At 40.6% G+C, this 24,329-nt stretch overlaps 2 protein-coding genes across 19 annotated transcripts in view; one reads left to right on the forward strand and one right to left on the reverse strand.

Moving 5' to 3' along the window:
- The window catches only part of TADA2A (transcriptional adaptor 2A), a 49,372-nt gene extending 40,956 nt beyond the window's left edge, over nt 1-8,416 (reverse strand). For 3 of the 8 annotated variants that reach the window (XM_064582809.1, XM_045889336.3, XM_045889333.3), the window contains exons 1-3: nt 8,287-8,414; nt 7,370-7,526; nt 5,375-5,503 (exon numbers count right to left, since the gene is read on the reverse strand). In XM_064582809.1, the coding sequence (XP_064438879.1) occupies nt 5,375-5,399 (25 nt within the window). In that variant the 5' untranslated portion in view covers nt 5,400-5,503; nt 7,370-7,526; nt 8,287-8,414. Of the gene's footprint in view, nt 1-245; nt 350-5,374; nt 5,504-7,369; nt 7,527-8,286 lie in introns of those variants that run through there. The other 5 variants (XM_064582812.1, XM_064582810.1, XM_045889334.3 and 2 more) reach the window with 4 other exon arrangements.
- Nucleotides 8,417-8,439: 23 nt separating this feature from the next.
- Nucleotides 8,440-24,329, forward strand: part of ACACA (acetyl-CoA carboxylase alpha) — a 283,601-nt gene continuing 267,711 nt past the window's right edge. For 6 of the 11 annotated variants that reach the window (XM_064582783.1, XM_064582786.1, XM_064582785.1 and 3 more), the window contains exon 1: nt 8,440-8,912. Coding sequence is in view for 1 of the 11 variants with exons in the window: in XM_064582782.1 (XP_064438852.1) it covers nt 8,875-8,912 (38 nt within the window). In the remaining 10 variants the exon portion in view is untranslated. The remainder of the gene's footprint in view (nt 8,913-24,329) is intronic. The other 5 variants (XM_064582787.1, XM_064582789.1, XM_064582793.1 and 2 more) reach the window with 1 other exon arrangement.

Consider the following 24,329-nt stretch of genomic DNA (forward strand, 5'->3'; position numbering starts at 1 on the left):
TCTAGTTCCAATGACCGTACTGTATTGTCTCTGAAATATTAAGGCAAGAACTACAATCTAAACTGTCTAAAGTGATAAAAAAGCAGATTATGTGTGTCCCTGGTTGCCCTAAATTCTGCCTCTCTAGAGTCAGGGCAACCTGGCAGAGTCGTTTTCGGTGCTGAGCAGTAGGGGTCTAAGAAAACACAGGCTTTGAAGGTAGATGAAAGAATTTAATCTGCTTAGCCTGAGGCAGGATTTCTCACATTCTGTAATAGCATTTTCCTTCCTAAAGCCCAAGAAACACTCTTCAAGGCACCTTTCCCTCCTTCAAGTGATGATTATTGTTCATTTGTTTCTAAATGAAGACCTGGAAGAAAATAACAGGGGAAAGAAACATAATCCTTCTGACAATAGCTTCAAAATAAATATATATAACAGCAACTATGCCACTTCTCCCATTTCAAATTTTGACATGGAAGAACAAATATTGTTGTATATTAAGTGTCAGATGACAATTTTTACCAAATGACTTCTTCCTCACATCATTTTAATGATATAAGCTTGTTTTTCTTTCCTCAGGAAAAAAAAAAATCAGTTACTGACTGAAGTAAAGAGCTTTTAAACCCTTACATCAAGAAGTAATTATTTTGTAAAAGTAACCCAGTTTGTAGTTTTAAAAATTTTAGACAACAAAAGCATAAAGTCATCCTTTATTAACATTCTGAGTTCCAGGCTTTCTTCAATGTATGCGTGTGCATATATTTTAACAAAAATGATGCTTTACAGGATGTTTTGTAGGCTTTTTTCTCACTTGACAATATACTGTCAACATCTTTCATGATAGTATGCTTACATCTTCCTTGTTCTTTTTAATGGATGAATAATATTCCATTGTGTCAATCATCTAACCTATGATATATGTCCCTTACCCTTAAATGATTCTGTGTCAATCATCTAACCTAATAGTTTTCAACTGCCCCCTAGGAAGGCATTTTGAAAATGTGAGGAAAAGCTTTTTTTTTTTTCCTGCCACAATAACTAAAGAGCACTACTGGCATTTAGCAGGTGAGGACCAGGGATGCTAGATATTGTACAAGGCTCAAGACATTCCTGCACAACAAAGAAGTGACCTGTGTCCTGTACAACTTTCAAATATTCTACCAGACATTCAAAGTTGGTGACAAACCTGTTCATAATTACATGACCTAGAACCTAGTTCCATGTTACCTATAAAACAAAATGTTTTTGACAGTTTTAATATATATTTAATTTTCCAGGAAGGCAACTACATGTACTTCTACAGGAGATTATATCTTGTTTTGTTCGGAACTTTACCAAGAGTTATTCAAGCTTGTGGGATTTCTGAGTCACTAATACAACACAAATGAATCACTGTGCTTTTGTAGTTGTAAGATTCACAGTGATTCAACATATGGGTGCAAGCATCTGACTACTTAAGTCATTATGTCTCCTACTGAAATCGTGTCTAAACATATTGAGATACATACATTAGTTCATTTTTCTCTTTTGCTTATCCTTTGTATTATAGTTAGGGCATTATTATTTCTGTTTCTTTGACATCATGGGTGTAGATGTGTTATGCTATCTATGTATTTCATTTCCAAAGAGCAAATGGGCTCTAAAAATGTTATAAAAAGAAAACATGGGATCTTGTAAGGTTGAAAACAGCTGATCTAAGGCGTTCTCTACTGGTGGACATTTATGTTATTTCCAATTTTTCACTATTTTGAAGAATGCTGTTGTGTTCCTCAGAATATATATTTTTCTAGAACTAGAACTGTTGAGCATACAGAGGGTTTTTGATACACATAGCCAAACTATCCTTCACAAAAATATTTTAGAACTTTTCTATAACCTAAGAGTAAGGAAAGGCTTTTTTACCATCATTCAAAATCCAAAGGCAATGAAAGGTTAATAAATTTGACTACCTAAACAACACAAACAAAAAACTTCCTTGGCAAAAAACACCGTACGCAAGATAAAAAGGCAAATAAGCTAGAAGAAAATATTTGAAAACCTATTATAGATAAAGGACTAAAATCCCCAATATACAAAGAACTTTTAAAAATTGAGGGGAAAAAAGAACAAAAATCCTATTGCAAAAAAAATGAAGAGATAATTAGAAAAAAAAGAGAAAGACAAAAAAATGGTCCTTAAACATATGGAAAGACACTCAACTTCACTCATAAGAGAGAGCTAGACTGAGATATAACTTCTCACCCATCAGACTGACAAAAATTCAAAAGCTTGATAATACTTTCTTAGTAAGAATGTGGAAAAATAGGCATTCTCATAAGCTGCTGATGGGAATACATTAGAACATTATTTGGAATTACAAACTACTACCTAGTTATCCAAATGCTGGAGACTGGTTGAACAAACTATGGAGTACCCACACAATGGAGTACTATGCAACTATAAAAAAAAAGAATGAGAACAACCTTTACAAACTAAAACAGTATTTCCAGAAGATTCTATTAAGTGAAAAAAACCAAACTTCAAAAAAAGCACACATAGCATGCTATCTTTCCTGTACAAAATGAGGGGAAAAACCCCAAATATTATGTATGTCTGCTTATCTTTGCAAAAAGAAATACAGGACAGCTAAACTAGAGAACAATGAAGTTGGATACCTACAAGGGGTTGGGGAGGGGGAATGGAATGGAGTGGAGTGGAAGAGACATAGGAAGGAGCAACAATTCTCCAAATATATATTTTTGTATAGTTTTGACTTCTGGAAGTGTACTTACGTTCCTCAAATTTAAAAAACTGAAGTAGGAAATATAAAAAGGGAAAACTAAAAGCAGTATGAACAGATGAACCTAATAATATTTCAAAAGAACACTGTAACCACACTGAAAAGGAAAAAAAAATCTAAGTAACTTACGGACATTTAACAATATACCTTCAGTCTTGGGTGATGCTAACAAATCCTGAACTTGTTGAAGGAGGTCTGTTTTATGCAGTGGTATGTGAAAAGCAACTCTGACATAATTTTGGATGTATTAGAAGACTGAGCAAATGAGTAAATGTGCTGATGTTGGGTGTCAAGGTTCTCACTGAGGAAAGGACACACAAATAAGGAATGGGGGAAAACAAGAAAAAAGCTTATGCAGATGACTTGGAGGTATCAATGGGAACTCGTGATTTCTTAAAAGTGTATGTATGGGTAAGTATGTATGTATGTTGGTGTATATGTATATAGCATACATGCACATATATTTCATAGCTCTGTGGGCCTATGAGCCAAGATACAAAACATGCTAGTAGCAATGACCAGATCTTGGTCTCTAATATCAGTCCTCTTTAAAAGGAACCAGGGCTCCTCGGAGAAGTGGCTGATTCCAGGGCTGGGGCAGGGAAGATACAAGATGCACCTGCAACATGTAGGCAAAAGGTAAGGAGATGCTCAAAAAAGTGATGGGTGTTATTAAGGATGTAGGAGCCAGAACGAAGGAGCTCACAAGGGTCAAACTGGGACAATCTGAGAGCCAAAATAATTAAGTATGATAATGAATTATAAATCCTTGAAAAAAACAGGAATTCGCGTGTCCACTTACAATAAATAGGTCAGTGAAATAAGCGAGATAGGTCTCTTGATTATATAATCAAGAAATCATATAATATGTATCATTACATATTACATGTAATATATAGTTGTATAATTACATATATTATATAATTATGTCAGTGCTAACTACCAAATGTGGAGAGTGCTGGATTTGAAAAAAATCATTTTGCATGATAGTGAAGACTGGATCAAGGAAAAATCATAATGGATGTTAAGTCTAGGGAGAAATTTTGATGAGGAGTGGGATACTTTATGGTGTCAAAGTGTCTCCCTATGGGTTGTTTTTATACCCAAGGGAAAAATACAAATTATACATTGGAGAACTCAAACAGACACTATGACTGGGTTTTCAAAATCATTATCACCAAAGAGGTGTAGAGCAAGAACAAACAAACCCAAAACAAGAAACCTCAATTTTAAAAAAGGGGAGGGAGGAAGGGCCTGGCTTCTTCAAAAGCGTGAATGTCACTAAAGATAAATGCTATGGAAATGTTTCAGTTTAAAGGAGGCTAAAGAAACATAGCATTAATGTAAGACCGATTCCTGTGTCATTAGAAGGAAAAAAATACCATAAAGGACACTGTTGAGTCAGCTTACAAAACTGAATGAACTAGATGGTAGATTGGATAAAAATATTTTATGGATGTTAAATTTACTAGTTGATAACCCTACTGAAGTTATGTAATAGAATATCCCTATTCTTAGGAAATAAACACTAAAGTGCTTACGGGTAAAGGGCTATGATATGTCCCTTACCCTTAAATGATTCTGAAAAAAAAGGGGGGGGTATCTATATCTACCTATACATAGTATAGTATATAAATATATATTACTTATAGTGTATATATTACATACGGTGTATATAATGTATATTTACAGAGAAACAAAGAGAACACATGCAAATGGAGTAAGAAGTTAACAGTGTATGTGGATTCTTTGTATGATTCTTATTCTTCCAACTTTCCTGTAAGTTTGAAATTATTCCAAATAAAAAGTTTAAAAATATTTTATTTATTTTTTTAGTATTTTAAAAAGGGAACGGGAGTGGTTTCAGTTTACACTTCCAGCATCAGGAAAATTCATTTAGGTTTTCTCCATGTGTAAAATGAGAGATTTGAACTAGATGTGTTTGAAGCCTTCATTCTGTCCTAAATTTATATATATATAGGTGTGATGAGAGAGTAAATAAGAGGTCCTTTAAGAAATTGCTGAAAAGGAAACAATACCTCAAAAGTGCCTTTCTGTTTCTTCTCATTGGGACACTACTAACATCTAACAATAGAATTTCTATTTCTGCCAAATCTCTTATCATCAGAAACAAAGAAAAGGCAGTGTATTTTTTTCTCCATAGCTGGGGGTGCCTGAATTTATTTCACACACACACCATAATTTTCTGCATTATTATTATACTGTGGTTCACTCTTAGAACACAAGTTCCCCCTAAAAGGGAAGGGGGAAGAGAAGCATGTCTTTTATTCTACCACTGACATTTTTTATCAAGGCATCTAAAATATATTACTGGTTCTAAAGAGAAATCCAAGTGCTTTCTTAAGTCTAATTGCAGGTTAATCATATGCCTGAGCATAGTTTTCTTACAAGACCTAGGGTGATATGATTGTGTCATGTGTTTAGTGGGCAATCAATAAGTATTGGTTAATTTTATTTTGATTTGATAACTCTTATTCCTTTAGGATCAGATTCGCAGGGCTTAACTTCAAAGTGCTTATTTTTCTTCTTTGATCAACTTCCACTTGAGTCTGCTGTTAATATTCACCTGGGTCTTGTTCCCACTATACTTACTGCTAAAGGAACCCAAACGGTCCATTCCCTAAAATTTGCAAACAATCTTGTTTTGATCTTCCTCAATGCAGCACTCCTTCAAGGAGATGTCAGAACTGGCCAACACATACACCAAAGCTTGAGGACTCCCTATGAACAAACAAAAGCGGCATATGGATCAGAAAATAATTCAAAAGGACAAGATGCAGAGAAGACAATGCAATGTACTCAATTCTACCACATCCTAGCTTTGTAATGCTAAGCAAATTATTTTATCTTTTTTTAAATTTTGTTTTAAGGGGTTTTTTTTTAATATGTAATTATTTTAGAGAGAGAGAGAGAAAAAATGCATGCAAGAGTTGAGGGAGAGAGAGAAAATCTCAAGTAGACTCCCCACTGATCACGAAGCCTGACACAAGGCTTGATCCCATGACCCCGAGATCATGACCTGAGCCAAAATCAAGAGTTGGACACTTAACCGACTGAGCCACCCAGGCACCCATTTTATTTATTTAAGTAACGACTGAGCCACCCAGGCACCCATTTTATTTATTTAAGTAATTTCTACACCCAATGTGGAGCTCGAACCCATGACCCTGAGATCAAGAGTTATATGCTCTTCTGACTCAGCCAGCTAGGCTCCCCAATTATTTTGTCTTTATAAGCCTGTGTCCCCCTCTGTAAAGTGGGTATGAGAAACAGTATCTACCTCCTACAGTTATTGTGAAGATTAAATACCAAAATCCATATAAATAATGCACCGTGGTGGCGGCCCATAGTAAGCCCTCTATAAAAGGTACATATCTCTAATAAACAACTATTGTTTTTCTCTACCCAGTTTGACTTACACTTATACTTACGCCACTTACACTTGGCCCAAGTCACTTCTCTCCTTAACCCTCTTTCCTTTGGGACACTGACTCACCCACATTTTCATATGGTTCTGGTGGCGTTACCAATCACAATACTCTAAACCCCAACCCCACAGCTAAAGCGGCCAGATCTCTTATGAAAATCTCAATCTTGAGTAAGACATACAAGGACAGACGTCAAATGGAGCCCAGTCATTCACTAATCAAAGAATTTGGTCCATGAGCTCTGGCTATTGAGATCCCCAACCCCAAGGGTGGCCCCAACTGTTTAGATTTCTTCTCATTTCTCTATCTTTCTAATACTTTAATATGAATGACTATTACGAGAAACCAAGGAACCCTATTACGACATATATTTGTTCACTTACTCTTTGAATAAATATTTAATGTTTGAACAATGTACAAAGTATTTTCTTGAAGGCAGAAATGAAATCATACTTCACCCTAAGTCAAGAAAACATCTCTCCTTCTATAGTCCTACAGCTTCTTAGCTATCTCTTTTCTGGCAACCCATTCTACTTTGTGAGGATTACTTCTGAATGCATATTTTTTTCCCATTTGTAGACTAAATGAAAGCAGGAACTGGGCGCCTGGGTGGCTCAGTTGGTTAAGCAACTGCCTTCGGCTCAGGTCATGATCCTGGAGTCCCGGGATCGAGTCCCGCATCGGGCTCCCTGCTCAGCTAGGAGCCTGCTTCTCCCTCTGACCCTCCCCCCTCTCATGTACTCTCTCTCATTCTCGCTCTCTCAAATAAATAAATAAGATCTTTAAAAAAAAAAAAAAAGAAAGCAGGAACTACTATCCAATATACATCTGTATGCTTCAAAGTGCCAAACACAGAGAAAGAACTCAAAAAACAAAACGTAATGGACGAATGTTAGTTTTACAACAGGTTAATTCATCTTTAGTTCTCCTGGAGTGATTTCTTTCACCTGGTACACTGAGCTTGGGGTATAATTCATCCTTAAATCTGTATGACATTCAGATTACATGGCTGTCAATAAACTTGTCTTTTTTGAAGTGGGCTGGGATAGGATGGTTCTCACCCTACTCTGGTCCCAGGAAGAGTTAGCCTTGAAGAAAAATGGGTTTAGCAAGAGGTATTACGCACTCAGTAATAAAATAATGACCAACATTTACTGACTTTTCTCATATGCCAGGTACGGCGGTCCCACTCACTGTATGTGGATTATCTCTTTGAATCCTCACAACCTTCAGGCATGCTGCTTTTTCAAAGAAGAAAGGAAGTTCTGAAAGACTGCTACTTGCACAATGTCTTAAAGGTAGTGAACAGCAGCGACCTTCAACAAAGGTTAATAGGGATGGTCAAGTAAAGAATATATAAACACTCCATGTCATAAGCACAATATTGCAAAAAGCAGAATTTTCTTTTTTCCTCTCCTTTCTTCTCACAGGAGACATGACATCCATAAAAGGATGGGGGTAGCTCCAAATTAACATCTACCAAATTCAAAGTCACTGGGAGGTAGAAGGCAGGCACGCGAAGAATGGCATCCGCTGTGGTGCAGAGTACAGGTGCAGGGTTTGGAGTTTTGCAGACAAGGCGGAGCTTCTCACTTTGTTCCTTAAGCTGTATGATCTTGCGCAAGTCATTTTACCTGAGCCTCAGTCGGCCTCAAAATGGGGCTGAACTACCTAGTGTGTAAAGCCTACTTGAAAACCCGAAATGTAACGTCGGTCAGGTGCACGACACAGAGCTGCTGTTCCCAGCGTAATTAGGCGCGCCACCGCACAAATTGGAATCCCGAGGCTCTGGCAGTGCAGGGCCGCCCAGGGGGCGCAGGGGGCGGGGCGCGCCAGGCACGCCGCGAGGCGGGGCCGACCGGTCAGGCCGAGCCCGCGCCGCCCTCCACCAGGCGCGGCGCGGCGAGGCGCGGCGTGGCCCGGCTCCGCAAGCCCGCCCGCCGCGTTTCCCCCCGAGCCGCCGGGGCTCGCAGCTCGCCCCCGTCCCCGCCGCCCCTCGCCGTCCCCGCCACCCCCTCGGCCGCTAGAGGGGCTCGCGCCCCGCCGCCACCCGCCTTGTAGCGCCTCGTGCCTCACCTCGCTGCGTCCCCCTGCTCCGCGCTGAGGAGCCGCCAGCCGCGCGCGCCCCCGGGCGTGCGTGCTCGCTCTCGAGCGACACAGGCGCGAGCTCGCCGCCGCGCCGCCCCTCCCCGGCCTTCGCGGCCCCGCCGCCGCCGCCGCCGCCGCCGCCGCCCCCCCCGCCGCCTCTTCGGCCCGCGCCTCGGCCTCGCCGCGCGCCCGCCGCCGTCCTCCAGCAGAGGCCCGGGGGGTTAGGGCGGCCTGAGCAGCCTGCCTGACTTGAGTCCGGGCAGCAGCCGCTTTTGCGTGAGGCGCGTTCCCGGGCGCCAGAGGCTCCAGAGTGCGGTGAGGTGGAGCGGGCCGGTACTGTCCTGCTTTTGTGTTCCTAACATTCCCACTCCCGCCGCCCCTGCTGACGCGAAGGCAGCTGAGGCGGAGCGGCTCTTGCAGCGCTGCTCGCGGATTAACCAGACTGACTGAATGGTGTAAGGGTAAACAGGGTACGTTTTATTCAGATGCTTCTGGAACGTCGAAATTCTCTTCTTTGGAAAGAACCCTCCCCTCTCTGGGCTTCAGGGGCCCAGACTGAGGCGCAATGATGAGAGGATGTGGTGGTCCACTCTGATGTCAATCTTGAGGGCTAGGTATGTCCCAACATCTCTTATTACTACTACTAATTATTATAATAGCTACCATTTGTCGGGTATTTGTGCATGCCAGGCATTGTTACAAAAGAGGTGACATCCATGGTGTCATTTAATCTTCAAAACAACCTTATGAGGTGGGCACTATTATTACCCCCATTTTCCAGGTGAAGACATTTAGACTGGCTTATAAATAACTTGGGAACACACGGCTAGAAAGTGTTGGGAAGGGGATTCAAGCTGTGGTAATCTGCACCATTATGCTCTTACATCTATTTAGAAGTCTGTCTTTCATAAATTCGCCCAGCCTCTCTTTAAATTCATTTGCATTTTCTGCTGGTGTGGCCTCTTGATTCATCTTTTAGTTTATGAATGCTACAAATTCGTCCTAAAAAATAATCAAAATTCACACCAGCTCCCACTGTGTTAAATAAACAGTTAACATTTTGGTATACTCTTCCAGACATTTTCCTATGCATCGTGTCAATAGATCTATTATAGTGTAGTTTAATTTTGATGTATCCTGAAAATCTAGTCATTTAGTCAACAAATATTTAATAAGCAGACCCTGTTCTAGGTGCTGAGAACTCAGCAGCGAACAAAATAGTCTCTGCCTTATATAATAGTGGGGGAGATTGACAAGAAACAATATACATATTACTAAAGAACAGGTAGTGCCTGGTAATGTGGCAAGTTTTATGGGAAAAAAATAAATCAGAATAAAGGGATAAGAGTGATGTGGGCACGGTCTTTTAGATGAGGTAGACAAGGAAGGCCTCTTAATTGAAAGAGCACATAAGTAGAAACCTAATCATTAAGGGAGGCAGCACATGGATTTCCAGAGGGAAACTAGAAGAGAAGCAGCAATTGCAATGGCCCTGAGATAGGGACTTGCTTGGCCTGTTGGAGAAGCAGCAAGGAGACCAGTGTGGCTGCAGCACAGCAAATTAGAGAAATAAGTTGCGAAACAGGCAGAAACCAGATCATGCATCATCTCGTAAGCCATGGTTGGACTTTGGATTTTGGGGGGATGTGGTAGAGTACCATGCAAGGGTTGAGAGCAAAGGAGTAATCGGAATTTTTTGGGGGGGGGGAGACTTCTTTTTAGGGTTTAACAATTTGGAAAACTTATTTTGCCAAGCAATGTGGATTCGAATTTTATGTATTTTAGAGCAGTTTCTTTGCAGAGATGGCTCATGAATGACTCCTTGGTGTGTGGTGGGGGAGGTAATCAGATTTATTTTAAAAGGATCAGTCTGGCAACTGTGTGGAGAATAAGATGGTAGAAACATTAAAGTTACTCTTTAAAGCATTAATTATCCTTTTATACAGCCATCATTCAACAGTTAATCAACATTGGTGTTTCACCTACACCTTTACACCTCGGCAACCACTCATCTCCACAAAGAGGAGATAGGGTCAGACACTTGAGGACTTATCTTCATGTCTTTCTCACCTAAAGTGAAGTTTTTTGAGACTGGCTAGATCTCCATATATCCAGATCTGGATGTCATGATTGTCAACAAATTGAATATGAGTCATCAGTGTTGTACTATTGTGGAAAAAACAATCCCACATTAACACTGGGATCTATTCGTTAAAAACATAGCATTCAAGCACCTGAAAATTACCCTCTGCTTCAATTGATGTTAGGCCCTCATTAGAATTCTTAGCCCCAATTTAGTCATTTTGCTTAAGATGTGGAAAAATTAAAATGCACAGTGAAAGAAAGGGTAACACTGTTGAAGGCAGTGCTTTTCTGGGTTTTTGCCTTTAGCAATGTAATGGATAGTGGCATCAATTGTAAAACCAGCTGCAGGAATAACAGATTTGGAGGAGAAATTAAAAGTTCTGTTTTGGATTTGTGTTTTGCAATCTGAGTGGAAATGATATATATTAGATATATATTAGAGCTCAGAGGTGTATAACTGTATCAAAATTGTTTCTTTGGATGTGTGTCTTCTTTAGACAGAGCTTGAAGACAGACACTATGTCTTTTCTTCTTTGTAACTTCTGTGCCCGTAAGTGCATCCTGGACAAATATTTGTGAAATGAGCAAGTAAAGGCAAAGGTATGGATGAAGTCACTCAGGCAAAATATATAAAGTAAAAAGAGAAGAGATACCTGCTTTCACTGGAGGTCCAAGTACCTGAACATGATTTATAAATAGGGTGACCTGGGGCGCCTGGGTGGCTCAGTCATTAAGCATCTGCCTTCGGCTCAGGTCATGATCCCAGGGTCCTGGGATCAAGCCCCGCATCAGGCTCCCTGCAGGAAGCCTGCTTCTCCCTCTGCCTGCCGCTCCCACTGCTTGTGCTGGGGAAGCTTAACCGAATGAGCCACGCAGGCATTCCCCAAGCCCTTCCATTCTTAACGGAGGAGGTTGGCCTTTGAACTTGAAACCCAGCAGGGAAAATTGTATCCTACTGCCAGGGTCTGTAATGTAGCTGCCATTGACTGAGTCCAGAATATGCCAACAGGTCCTCTTCAACTGTAAAGCTGCTGTGTTTAGAATCAGAAGTGTAGTTTCTGAGTTCCCTCCCTATGGAAATGATTCTTTATCATTTCTAGTTACTCACTTGTCCTGAGTGCTGAGTTTATAAACTTTATCTCATCTAATACTTATATTTTTTCTAAGTGAGGTGGTTCTTTGTAGTCTGGTATACAAATAGATAAAAACAGAAAGTCTCGAAGTCTCTGCTTTCTTCTGGGTTTCAACTTCCTCTCCTTTAAGCTCTGAGGTATACCTAGTACATGTAAGTTAGCCAGAGATTTAGGTCCTGGAGCAGAGTCCTTTGCCAATTACCAGGGCTCTTCAAGGCAAGGGATCTTCCTTTGACACGCTCAGAAGAGAGGGTTTCACCCCACAAAAGGCGGGAGCCTCAAGGATTACAGCTCTTAGCTCTCAGCAATGTGAGTTCACACACACTAAGTCACTTTCCCAGAAGCATAGGCTCCCCTGTGGCCTAGTTCAGGACTGATTCTAGCCTCCTCAGGCTCTGCTGTGGAGTCTTGCATTCAGGAGCATTGCTTTCCTCCTTCCTGCGCCTTTACTCCACCTTCTATCTTTCTCTCTTTGTGACCACCCTCATCAAAGGAGTTAAGGAATCAATCCTTTTCTTTCCAGAAGGTTCCTAGACTGCTTATTTAACTTGATCCACCTCAACTGTGACCAGTCTGCAGAGGAAAGGTGGAAGCAGTCCTGCTAATCTATTTACAGAAATATAAGGTCTATATAGACATTTCTCCACACGGTGGCATGTCTGGGTTACTTCTGCATTAAGGAAGAGGGCCCTAAAGATCTCAGAGGTGAACAAAATGGAAAAAAAATTTTTGCTAAAGGGCCCTGCTGCATCCTACATTACAAATAAGGGAAAATAAGGCTCAGAAAAGGAAAACCATTTGCCCAAAGTCATTTAGTTACTAGGTAGCACAGCCAGGATGAAAGCCAAATCTGGCCAAATGTTACTAATAAACTACCTCTGACTCTTTAAAACTGAAGAGTTAGCAGGTATCAGGATTTTCATAATGCCATAGCCATTAAGGAGAGTGTCCGTGAATCTAGGCTTTTGCTACCCATCTGTTTTGCCTCTTCCTCACCATCCTGACTTCTTTTTGATCTATGTAAAGTGCAGAGTATCTGTCTCGTGAGTCACCAGGCTTTGGGTAGAATCCAAAAAGTTAGGTGAACTAGGAATGTATTGTTGCTGAGTAACTTCTGTTTATCCGAAAAATTTAACTACTACCCTTTACCACTTGCAAGTATTTAAGCAAGTTATTATCTTTCTGTGCCTTTTTTCTCCTCGTGTGTAAAATGAAAATTATAATACCTAATTCATAAGAGTTTTGTAAGGATATGACTATATATATAAAATACCTAGTTCATGGTGGGATTCAAATAAATTATAATTGTGATTCTAATTCTAGAAGTGCTCCATAGGATGACCCTGGGGCTTGTTTAGAAGTTGTAGGAGGCTAGGTTAGCCAGTGCTCAACATTAGAATTTTTTCATTATTTGAATCCTATCTACCTACTAGAAACCTGTTTCCAGAACACTGAGCAATTAAATAGAATTTCTTTTGCTGCTTGCTTCTTTAGCACCTTACTATACATAAGTAAGGGAGTGTACTTTATCTCCTAGGTCACAGAACAAATGCATAATTGCCATCAAGGATGGATAATCCAGCTTTACCTCTAGTGCAGAACAAACTCAGGAGCTGTGTCCCATTTACTTAATGTAAATAGTGAACAGACTTAGGCATTGTGAGCAATTAACTATAAGATTGTTCCTTAGAGTACAGAATGAATACTTTCCTATTATAATCAAATAAAACTTACAATGAGGTTAATCTGATGCATATTTAATGATAGATGTAATTGTTATTGTGCTGCATGATAATTAGGCCTTAAATGTTAAGCTGTTTCCATAAATGACTGTAATTGGTTATTTTTATACAGCAAAACACATTTTTTAGTGTTTGTCCACTCACTTTATTAATTTCCTAGAATCTATAATCATACCAAGGACAACAGTTTTCCCTGAGTCTTTACTGTTTAATCATGCATTCACACAAACACACTTTCAAAATGACACAGCAGGGTTCTCATCCTAATTTGGTACTAAAAGTAACTATTGTTCAAGGCTTTTTATATATATCTTTTCTCATTTTAGTCCTTAAAAACCCATTAAGGGAGGTGTTGTCACTCCCATTTTACTGATGCAGAAACTGATGCTCAGAGAATGTAAACAGGTAGCATAGTAGAGATTCAAACTTCTATCTCCAACTTGTAACCACTACTTTATACAACCTCAGAAGATGATGGGTCCCAGCCAAGATATGTCAAGATTTTCAGGAAGTGGACTGGCTCCTGGGAAATACCAAATATGTATAGTATATCCAAAGGGAGAATGAGTCATCCTGAAAGAGGGAGGCGTTAGTAATGGAAGTTTGAAGCCTATGGAAGCTGACTTTCTGAGTGCCCATTCAAGAAAAAGAGTCTTGGCCAATGAATTCCACGCATAATCGCCCTGTTATAGGCTGTGATATTGTAGAGACACCATATCAGCCTAATGCCATCGAATATCTGAATTTTAGAATTAACCCCGCTAATTCTGATTCCTTAAGAAAGAATCAATATGGGAGTTAAACTGGTGTTCTCAGGCTTTTTATCATGACTATCAGCCCTGAAGAGCCTTTTAGACATTCTTTTTCCTAATTGCTTCCCCCATTGAAGTTTTAATACTACAGATATGCCAGATAGATATCTGTTTATATACTATATGTCTACCTGTACTTTATATATAAAGAAAGATTCTTTTTGCCCTTCAAGATTTAGGTTTTTTTTTTTCTTCCATGGAGAGTGCAAACAATTATGCATGAATAATGTAGCTTCCCTTCAGGTTCAGGATATGCTACTTATACAGAGAATAGTATTTTTGTACTTATGACAATTATATTACTAGTTGTAATTAATAAATTGATAAATTTACATACAAGCTTGGTTAGTGTGAATCTGCTCCTAAATAATGGGACCATTCTCTGTGTGGAAAATTTGGGCTTCTAAGCCTGTAAAACAGCCTGAGAGGCCTTCAGACAGACAGCCTATTAGTCTTCTACAAGTCAACCTACAGAACATATCTTTTTATTTGAAATTTCTAGAACATTTTTTTTTAAGATTTTATTTATTTGTCAGAGAGAGAGCTCACAAGCACGGAGAGCGGCAGGCAGTGGGACTCCATCCCAGGTCCCTGGGATCATGACTTGAGCTGAAGGCAGATGCTTAACTGACTGAGCCACCCAGACGTCCCACTTCTAGAACATTCTTATGTGTTCATTCCTTTACCTTACAAATATTTTTTAGCCCTACTCTAGGATGAGGACTATGCCAGGTACTAGAGATTCAAGGACTAAAAAATAGTCTCTGCTCTCAAAAAGATGCTCACTGTCCAGGGGGGCCTGGGTGGCTCAGTTGGTTAAGCATCTGACTTTAGCTCAGATCATGATCTCGGGGTCCTGGGATCGAGCCCTGTATCGAGCCCTGCATCAGGCTCCACACTCAGCAGGGAGTCTGCTTGTCCCTCTGCCCCTTATGTGCTTGCATTCTCTCTCTCAAATTTTTTTTTTAAAAAAGATGCTCACTGTCCAGTTGGGGAGACAGATATGCATGAAAATAATTACAATACAAGATAATATGTGTTGTAACAGAGATGTGTTAGGTATACTAAAGGCTCCAAGAAGAGGTTAGTCAATTGTAGGGAGAATTAAGGTGTAAGTCTCTGGAAAGTGATGAGTTAAGTCTTGGAGAGGAGTGGGAAGGAACTTCCAAGCAGAAGGAACAAATTATTCAAAGGACAGAAGCATGAAATAGGGTGGCCAGCTGGTCCATATGATTGGAGTACAGAGAACAAGAACGGAGGGCCACTGTACATGACATGATATGGGTAGACAGAGGCCAGACCATAGTGGGTTTGACACTTTACTCGGCCATGGAGAGCCAGTGAAGCATTTTGAGTTGGGGAGCAGTGTTATCACTCATCTGAGTTTTAGACCTGAATCTCTCTGGCAGTGATGTGGACTGAAAAGTAGCAAAATGAAAGGCCAGGGGGTTCAGCAGTCCAAGTAAGAGATGATGAAAGATTGAACTAGCACCATTGGAATGGGGATGAGGAAGAAGAAATGGATTTAAGGCGTTTAAGAAGCAATTAATTAGGTGCCTGGGTGGCTCAGTTGGCTAAGCGTCTGCCTTCGGCTCAGGTCATGATCCTGGGGTCCCAGGATCAAGTCCCACTTTGGGCTCCCAGTATCTCCCTCTGATCCTCCCCCCCTCATGCTCTGTCTCTCTCTCAAATAAATAAAATCTTTTTTAAAAAGCAATTCGGGGGAGAAAAGTGATAAATAAGTGGTAGAATTAAAAATGATTTTCTATGTCCAGCATAGTTGATGAATAATGGCTGCTCACCAAGAGAGGGACCATCAGGCAAAGAGCAGACCTGAAGGGGAAGGGGTAGGTTTTGTTCTGGATGTGTTAAGTTTGAGGTGTCTGTAGGATGTACAGGTGCCCTTCACTAGACAGATTCAACAGCGGAAGGAAAGGTCTAGGTCAGATATACTGATTAGGGAGTTAGCACAAACGGATAGAAGTTTTGAAGCCATAGGTGGTTCCGTCAGTAGACCGTGTGATTCTTGATCTTTGAGTCAGAAGTTGGAGCCCCACGTTGGGTGTAGCGTTTATTTTAAAAAAAGTTTTAGGGGTGTCTGGGTGGCTCAGTTGGTTAAGCTTCTGACTCTTGGTTTCGGGTCAGGTGATGAGTCGTGGGATCCAGTTCATGGGATCGAGCCCAGTGTGGGGCTCCACTCTGAGCATGGAGTCTGCTTGTCCCTCTCCTTCCCCTTCTGCTTCTCCTTTCTCTCTCTCTCTCTCTAAAATAAGTAAAATCTTTTTTTTTTTTAAAGATTTTATTTATTCATTTGAGACACAGAGATAGAGAGAGCATGAGCAGGGGGAGAGGCAGAGGGAGAGGGAGAAGCAGGCTCCCCGCTGAGCCAGGAGCCCGATATGGGGCTCGATCCCCGGACCCTGGGATCATGACCTGAGCCGAAGGCAGACGCTTAACCACCTGAGCCACCCAGGCGCCCCATAAGTAAAATCTTTAAAAAAATTTTTTTAATATTTAAAATAAAAATATCATAAGCTATAAAGTATGTGTAGGGACAGCAAAACGAAGTTCTGATTTTTCCTCTGGTGACCTCTGTGAGTATATCTTCATCGTTATTATTTTGCTGCCCCTGACTTGCTAGTGCCCTAAGTACGTGTTTATTCACCTACTCAGTAACCAATATAGCACTGAAAGTACATCAAAGAAAATGAATTAGTCAACAGTGCCAAATATTACAGAGAAGTCAAAGATAAAGGTTAAAAAATGCTCACTGGAGAAAAGAAAAAGTACCAATTATACAAGCATATAACAGAATAGAATGTATAGAAGTAAACCAAAATAAATATAGGAACCTAGTATATAATAAAGGTGGCTACTCAAAAAATGGTGTGGACAAGTGGATAATATCCGGGAAAAAAATAAGTGTCAATTTGTACCTCACACCAGGATAAACTCCAAATGGATTAAATATTTAAATAAAAATATAAAAATTGAAAACAAAATATGAGAAAACTCATTTAGCATCTTGGCACAGGGAAGGATAATCTAATGATTCAGAATACAGAAAGCATAAAAGCAGAGATTAATAATTTGACTACACAAAGCTCACAGTTTCTGCCAAACAAAATAACACCTTAAGCAATGTCAAAACATAAGTGGCAAAGTAGAACAATGTTTGCAACTCGTATCACAAAGGGCTAATCCTCCTAATAAAAAGAAGTAGATAAGGAAGAGGTTAAACAGTTAAAGAGAAATATCAATGAAAGATGTAATTGGCAGGGCTCATATGTAGTGGTTAAGAGTGTAGAGATTTTGAGGTCACCTACCTGCATTGGAATCCTAGCTCTGTCACTTGCTAGCTCTGAGACCTTGGGCAAGTAAGTGGCTGATCCCTCACTTTTCCATAAAATGCAGATAATAATTGTAGTTCCTTCAGAGGGTAAGATGGGGACCAGGCTGGTGACTCATGGTAAAAGAAGGGAGGACACCGAGAAGATGGATTATAAATTTCTAGGATTGGGGTGCCTGGGTGGCTTAGTTGGTTAGGCGTGTCTGCCTTTGGCTCAGGTCATGATCTCAAGCTCCTGGGATCAAGCCTGTGTGTCAGGCTCGCTGATCCACGGGGAGCCTGCTTCTCCCTCTCCCTCTGCCCCCCCACCTGCTCATGTTCTCTCTCTCTCTCTCTAAGATAAATAAAATCTTTTTTAAAAAAATGAAAAAAACAAATTTCTAGGATCTGGGAACCTTGAAGGAAAGAGAGTCTGGGAAGAGAACCAACTCAGCCCCTATCTGTCTCACCTTTCATGAAGGGCACTTATTTATGAAATCCCTACACATGTCAGACACAGCTCTAGGACTAGGGACACAATGTAAGTAAAACAGGCATGGTGCCTGCTCTCAATGTAGCTCACCTCTATGAGAGAGGCGTCCATCAAATGCCACAGGAGAACAATTACAAACGGATTAATTCTGTGGAGGAAATTTACACTGTAAACCTAGTGGAGTTTGGGAGGCCAGAGAGGACTCTGTGAAGGAGGTGGTTGTTGAGTCAATATCTGAAATATGAGTAGGGGTTAAATAGGCAAAGGGTAGGGCGCTTGGGTGGCTCAGTTGGTTGAGCAACTGCCTTCAGCTCAGGTCATGATCCTGGAGTCCCGGGATCAAGTCCCACATCGGGCTCCCTGCTCAGCAGGGAGTCTGCTTCTCCCTCTGACCCTCCCCCCTCTCATGTGCTCTCTCTCTCTATCTCAAATAAATAAATAAAATCTTAAAAAAAAACAAAAAACCTTTAAAAATAAAATAGGCAAAGGGTAGTGAAGGAAGGGGAAGGTGGGGTAAGGGAATGGGAAATGGTGTCAGAGGCCCAGAGAACAGCATAGGCTCTGAGGCAAGAAAGAAGGAAGCTGGTCCACTGTGGCCGAAGCTAGAGTCAGGGGAACAGTGAGGGCAGATGAGACTGGAGAAGGAGACATGCTAGACTATTCAGGGCCTTAGCAGTCTTGTTAAGGATTTGGGGCTTTATCCTGATAGCGGTGGGAAGCCACTGAATGGTTTTTAGCAGAGGAGTAACACGATCAAATTTGTGTGTTGCAAAGCTCTTTCTGGCTGCAGTGTGGAGAACGGTGTACAGATTAAAGAGAGGCAAGAGAGCAACTATGGGGAGATAGAGTATGGTAGTTTAGGCCAGCTATATGCTCCTTAATCTACTTGTTTCCCTACTGTTACTTTAGCAGAAGACAAAGCTTTTGTTCTTACATAACAGATGTGCATGAAATGTTAGCTGTTATTACGGTCTACGGTTAGAGGACAGAGGTTTAAACTTAATCCACCAGGAAGAATGAGTATGTGGGGAGGGAAAGGATTTCATTGAGAGGGTATGGGAATCCAATCGTTTCCTATCTGGATAGGAAGGAGGGGATGGAAAGGGTAAACAATGACATCTGCAACAGAGAAAAGGAGGCTACGCTTCCCTAAGGTGATGTTGCTCTGGCACATGGACCGTCTCTTCTGCCAAAGTTCATTTTCCCATGCTTAGACAAATAAAAATGTTGGGCAAAGGTACTTTATGGCTTACCCTGGAGAGCTCTGTGCTTTTTAGTGGAAAACAGGCCCAGGAGTTTAGCTATCCCTGCATGTTGCACTTCTCTTCAACACTATAGAGTCATCACAAATGCCTGGGGAGAAAAATATCTAAATCAATCATTCTGAAATTGAACATGTGCGTTACTTAGCTGGTTTAATTTCAGAAGAAGACAATGACAGATACTAGTAGCTTCATGAGACCTACTTTTTTTTCTCTTCCTGCCATCAAGAATTGAATAGGGTTGGACGATCTGATGACCCAACTACCTTATTTTGTCATGTATGTGTTGGGCAAAGCAAAGTCCTTCAAGATGGGAGTTCTTGAAATCCTTCTAAGAAATACATTCAGTTTTGTGGGAGTTTTAATGTGTCAAACAGCTTTTTAAATGCAGCTGTAGAAGCCAAAGTCAAAACAAATTCTTGGAGCCAAATGGGATTCCCAGAGCTTCAGAGCCTGATGGTTGCTTTTTATGTATAAATCTGCATGTTGAGGAATAATATCTTAGAAATACACTTTTGATTGTAACATGTTTCACAGACAATTAGTGTCCAAGAATATAGCCAAGAATACAGACTTCCATAACAGTAAAAAAAAGAGACTAACAGGGGTTCCTGGCTGGGATTCTCGATCTCAGGGTTGTGAGTTTGAGCCCAATGTTCAGTATAGAGATTACTTAAAAATAAAATATTAAAAAAAAAAAGATTAACAACCCCCCTCCCCCAAAAAAGGGGAAAGGTTATAAGCAAGCAAGAGAAAACCTGAATGCAAATATGTGGAAGGAAACTCAACCTCATTATTAAGCAGGAAAACATACATAAGAACAACAATGACACATTACTTCATAGAGATAAGATTGGCAAAAATTTTAAAGTCTGATTTTCAAGTTAGGGAGATAGTGGAATAATACTCTAATGCTGGTGGGAACGTATTTGGTACAACTGCTTTGGAAAACCATATGCAATCTAGCAAAGTTGAAGATGTATGTATCCTACAACCCATGAATTCTACTCCTTGTCATATGTCCTAGACATAGACATGTCTGAGAAAATTCATTTTAATTATTATTTTTTTTAAGTAGGCTCCATGCCCAGCGTGGAGCCCAATGTAAGGCTTGAACTCACAACCCTGAGATCAAGACCTGAGTTGAGATCAAGAGTCGAATGCTTAACTGACTGAGCCACTCAGGCAACCCCCGCCCCCAAGAAGATTCACTGTAGAAGAAATAAACTGCTATCTGGTATTATATGTATAGTTCATAAGTCTTCAAATTCAGTGTCTCTTCTGTTGAATGTTTGGTTCTTCTAGAGGGCAATAAGGAATTTATAGTATAGCCTGCACTGTTTATTCTTCTTTTCCAGTACATTAGGGAGCAGTCATGACCTGAATAAATCCTTGGAGAGTCTTCTGGACATTATCTTATTCTGTGGAGACCATGACACTATACTCTGAACATATCCTTCTCCTTCCTATTTTAAATTTTAGAAAATAGACTTAAAATAGGGCAGGATCTTGGTGTTTATGAATGTTTTTTAACCCCCCTTTGGGCCAATAATACATACGGGCTTCACATTTATTTACATTTGCTTATTTTCATTTATTTTTGCCCACTTTTTTCAGAGGATGAAGTTAGCGACTTCAGCCACTGGGTGGCGCAAATTCACAAGTGTCTGGTAAAAGTTTGTATATTCCAGCCCAAAGTGCCCCCGTTGCTACACTCTACCATATGAAGGAAGGTTAGTTAGAAAAAAGGCTTTGGGGACCTGAAATCTAACCATAGACATGGATCCAAGTTCTCTAGGAATTCCGATTAAGGGAAATTTCTGGTATTAGATGACTGGTGAGTCAGATCACTAAATAAGGAAAAGGAAAAGAAGGAAATGGGAAAGTGTTAGAATAAGGAACAGGAAGAGAAAGATGAAGGGATAAAGAAATACGAGAGAAAAAAATATATTAAAGTCCAGAGAGATAAATTCAAATGTTACCAACAGTTCCAGGATGGCCTCTTGTTGGTTTGCGTTTACCTGGTAACCAATAGCAGCTTTGATTTGAAGTAAAGATACCTCATTTTCTTCTAGGAAGTCAGTTATGCTACCCTCAGCTATCCATTTAGTGGAGTGACATTATCAGCATATGTGTTGAGTGTCTGCTATGCACATGGTGCTGTGTCAGATTCAAAGTAATATAGTCATATACAAATTAATACAGCTACTACAGGCTTCAGGCATAAGAACCAGGCAGTCCAGGCAGCATAGAGGAAGAGATAAATGGCAACGTGGGGCAGCATGTGTAAACTCCAGAAATAGAACCCTGAGAATGGAGGGTCCGATTGTGAGGCGAGGAGGGGCCATACGACTGTCAACCGGTCCAAGGCAAAGAAAAAACAAGGATTCCTAGCTCCCAGTCCTAAGTACATATAGCAACTATTCCTTGGAAAATGGCTATTTCTGGTCATAAACATGGGAAAAGTGCTTTGGGTCAGAATCCACTGAACACTGCTCAAAGAGGCTCTAAAATAAGTAGGGTGGGGTAAGAGGATGATTAGGAGAGACCCATCCTTAAGTCCCTCTCTGATTAGTAACCCAGAAAAGGAGGGATGCTAATGTCCTGCTCAGGCCTTTCAGAGGTCCAGGGAGTCCTAGGTCGCTTTGCTTTTGGAGATCACAGGTATATAAATGAATCACAGGTTAAAAATGAAGAAATGACAGAACAAAATATAAAACTTACATATGTTAAGTCTTTATATTGAAGAAAGTTAGGCTTTTAACACACAATTGCAACTATTAATGTGATTCAACAATACCTTTAAAAGTTTAAATTGGAGGGTTCCTGTGAATGTTCCTTTTCTGTCCTAAGCAATTACCCACCTTAATCTTTGGGCCTATCAGAAGGTTTTGGGGTCACTAAAGCCCAAGAGAGAATGACTGCCAGGCTTCTCAACTCTAAGACTTGGGAAAAAAAAAAAAAAAGCACAACTTAATACTTGTGCCAACTGGGGCCAACTGGCTGGCTCAGTCAGTAGAGCATGTGACTCTTAATCTCAGGGTCATGAGTTTGAGCGCCATGTTGGGTATAGAGATTACTTAAAAAATAAAGAAAGAAAAATTTAGGGGCGCCTGGCTGGCTCAGTCAGTAGAGTATGCGATTCTTCATCTTGGGGTTGTGAGTTTGAGCTCCATGTTGGGCATAAAGATTACTTAAAAATTAAAAAAAAAAAAAAATCTTAAAAAAATAAAAAAATTACTTGTGCCAACTGGAAACACAGCAGTAATGTATTAACCAAAAAAGAAGGACAGGTTTAAAATAGTATGGAGAATATGATGTGATTTGTGAAACATGTGTCTTTATTTATAATGTCTGTAGAGAGATACATCCAAGTATTAACAGTGGTTATCTTTGGGAGGGGGGATTAGGTATCATTTCTTTCTTGTTTTTTCATTTATTCTTTTTTTTTTTTTTTTTTTTTAATATTTTATTTATTTATTCATGAGAGTCAGAGAGAGAGAGAGACGCAGAGGCAGAGGGAGAAGCAGGCTCCCCGCCCAGCAGGGAGCCCGATGCGGGACTCGATCCCAGGACCCTGGGATCATGACCCGAGCCGAAGGCAGACGCTCAACCATCTGAGCCACCCAGGCGCCCTTTTCATTTATTCTTTACACTTTCCAGCATTTCCTAAAAATTGTTATAATGAAAGTGTCCTTTAATAATCAAAAAACAAAGTGTGGTAACTTAATGAGAATGAATTTGCCATAAAAATCTTCCTGGCTTGTCACTTCCCAGCGGAATAATTGGCACTCCTTAGAAACTTTTTTATCGAGGGGCACCTGGGCAGCTCAGTCATTAAGCGTCTGCCTTCAGCTCAGGTCATGATCCCGGGGTCCTGGGATGGAGCCCCACATTGAGCCCCCGCATCGGGCTCCCTGCTCAGCAGGAGTCTATAGCTGAGTCTAGAGTGGTGACGACAGGGAGAATTGTGCCTTGCTGTGAAGGGACTAAAAGTTCACATCCCAAACTCCACATGAGAGTTCTCCCCCCCAACAGAAGGGAATTCTGTTGTCTGTCCCGTCTCTCCAAAGATCCCTACCGGTTCTATGGGATTCCAAACTGTTAACTAATTAGGGAGTCAGAAAAGCCTCAGAGGACCCTTGCTGTGTCAGAGGAAACACGTTGTCCTCAAAGCAAAGTACACAATTTTGATTCCGTCAGTGAATTTCTATAAAGTCAGTACAAACGTTACCCAGATCATATTCTTGCAGAAGATGTAAGAAATGTAAACTTTGCCACAGTTTTCGTCTCCTAGGGAACCTCATGTTTCTGGATTAAAGGACATGCTGTGGTGGGTGAGGCTGGGAAGGGTGGGGATGAATGTAGGCATCAGTCCTAGACCAAGAGTTTCTAAGTATAGAATGTTTTTAATCATCCTCCCTAGTGGTCTTGGGAAGGAGCAAGCTTTTTTCTTTTTCTCCCCATATCTAATGTTTAGACTGAGCCCCAGGATAAACTGGAGGCGATGTCGTGAATCAGTGTGGGGTGCAAATGATATGCTCATTTATCCAAATGGCAGCCCCAGTGCTCTGTCCTCTCCACCTCCTGTATTTTCAAAACTATCATCTTCCATGCTTTGTATCTGTTCTCTCTTCCAGGCTTAGCTTGAATAATAAATTGGAGCTTGGAGTGAGATATTTTCCCCTGTTGGTATAGTTTAGAGAATAACTTTTTTGGACAGTACCTGAAGTGAAAGAGAGAAGGATACAATCCGTATGTGGTTTTTACCCGAGAACTAAGAAAACAGAATTACTTAGTGACAGTTAAATATGGCCAAAATGAAATGGAATGGTTTCAACACTCTCATACTAGAAGCAGGATGACAGTCTTATCTCTGCTGCCATTCCCTTTTCTTAACCTGTTCCCTTCAACATCCACTGTTTCTGCTTCCTTGCCAGACTCTTACTTGAGCAGGTCAGACTTGACTCAGAGCTGTGCCTTTGTAAGGAAGATCATCAGAATCATTTTGCTCTGGAATCCTTGTTCAAAATGTATTCAGCTCAGCATTGTGGTTTAGGGTGTAATGTCAGGCCTGCTTGAAGAGTTGTGGATCATCAGGAGACCTTATGTGTGTCCTATTTTATGCAGTCCCTAAACCCTTTGGGGATGACTTAGAAGAAGGACTTCTGGAATG

The sequence above is a fragment of the Mirounga angustirostris genome, unplaced genomic scaffold (genome assembly GCF_029215605.1).
Source record: "Mirounga angustirostris isolate CCGP_5_RB_7025 unplaced genomic scaffold, mMirAng1.0.hap1 SCAF_17, whole genome shotgun sequence".
Taxonomy (NCBI): Eukaryota; Metazoa; Chordata; class Mammalia; order Carnivora; family Phocidae; genus Mirounga; species Mirounga angustirostris.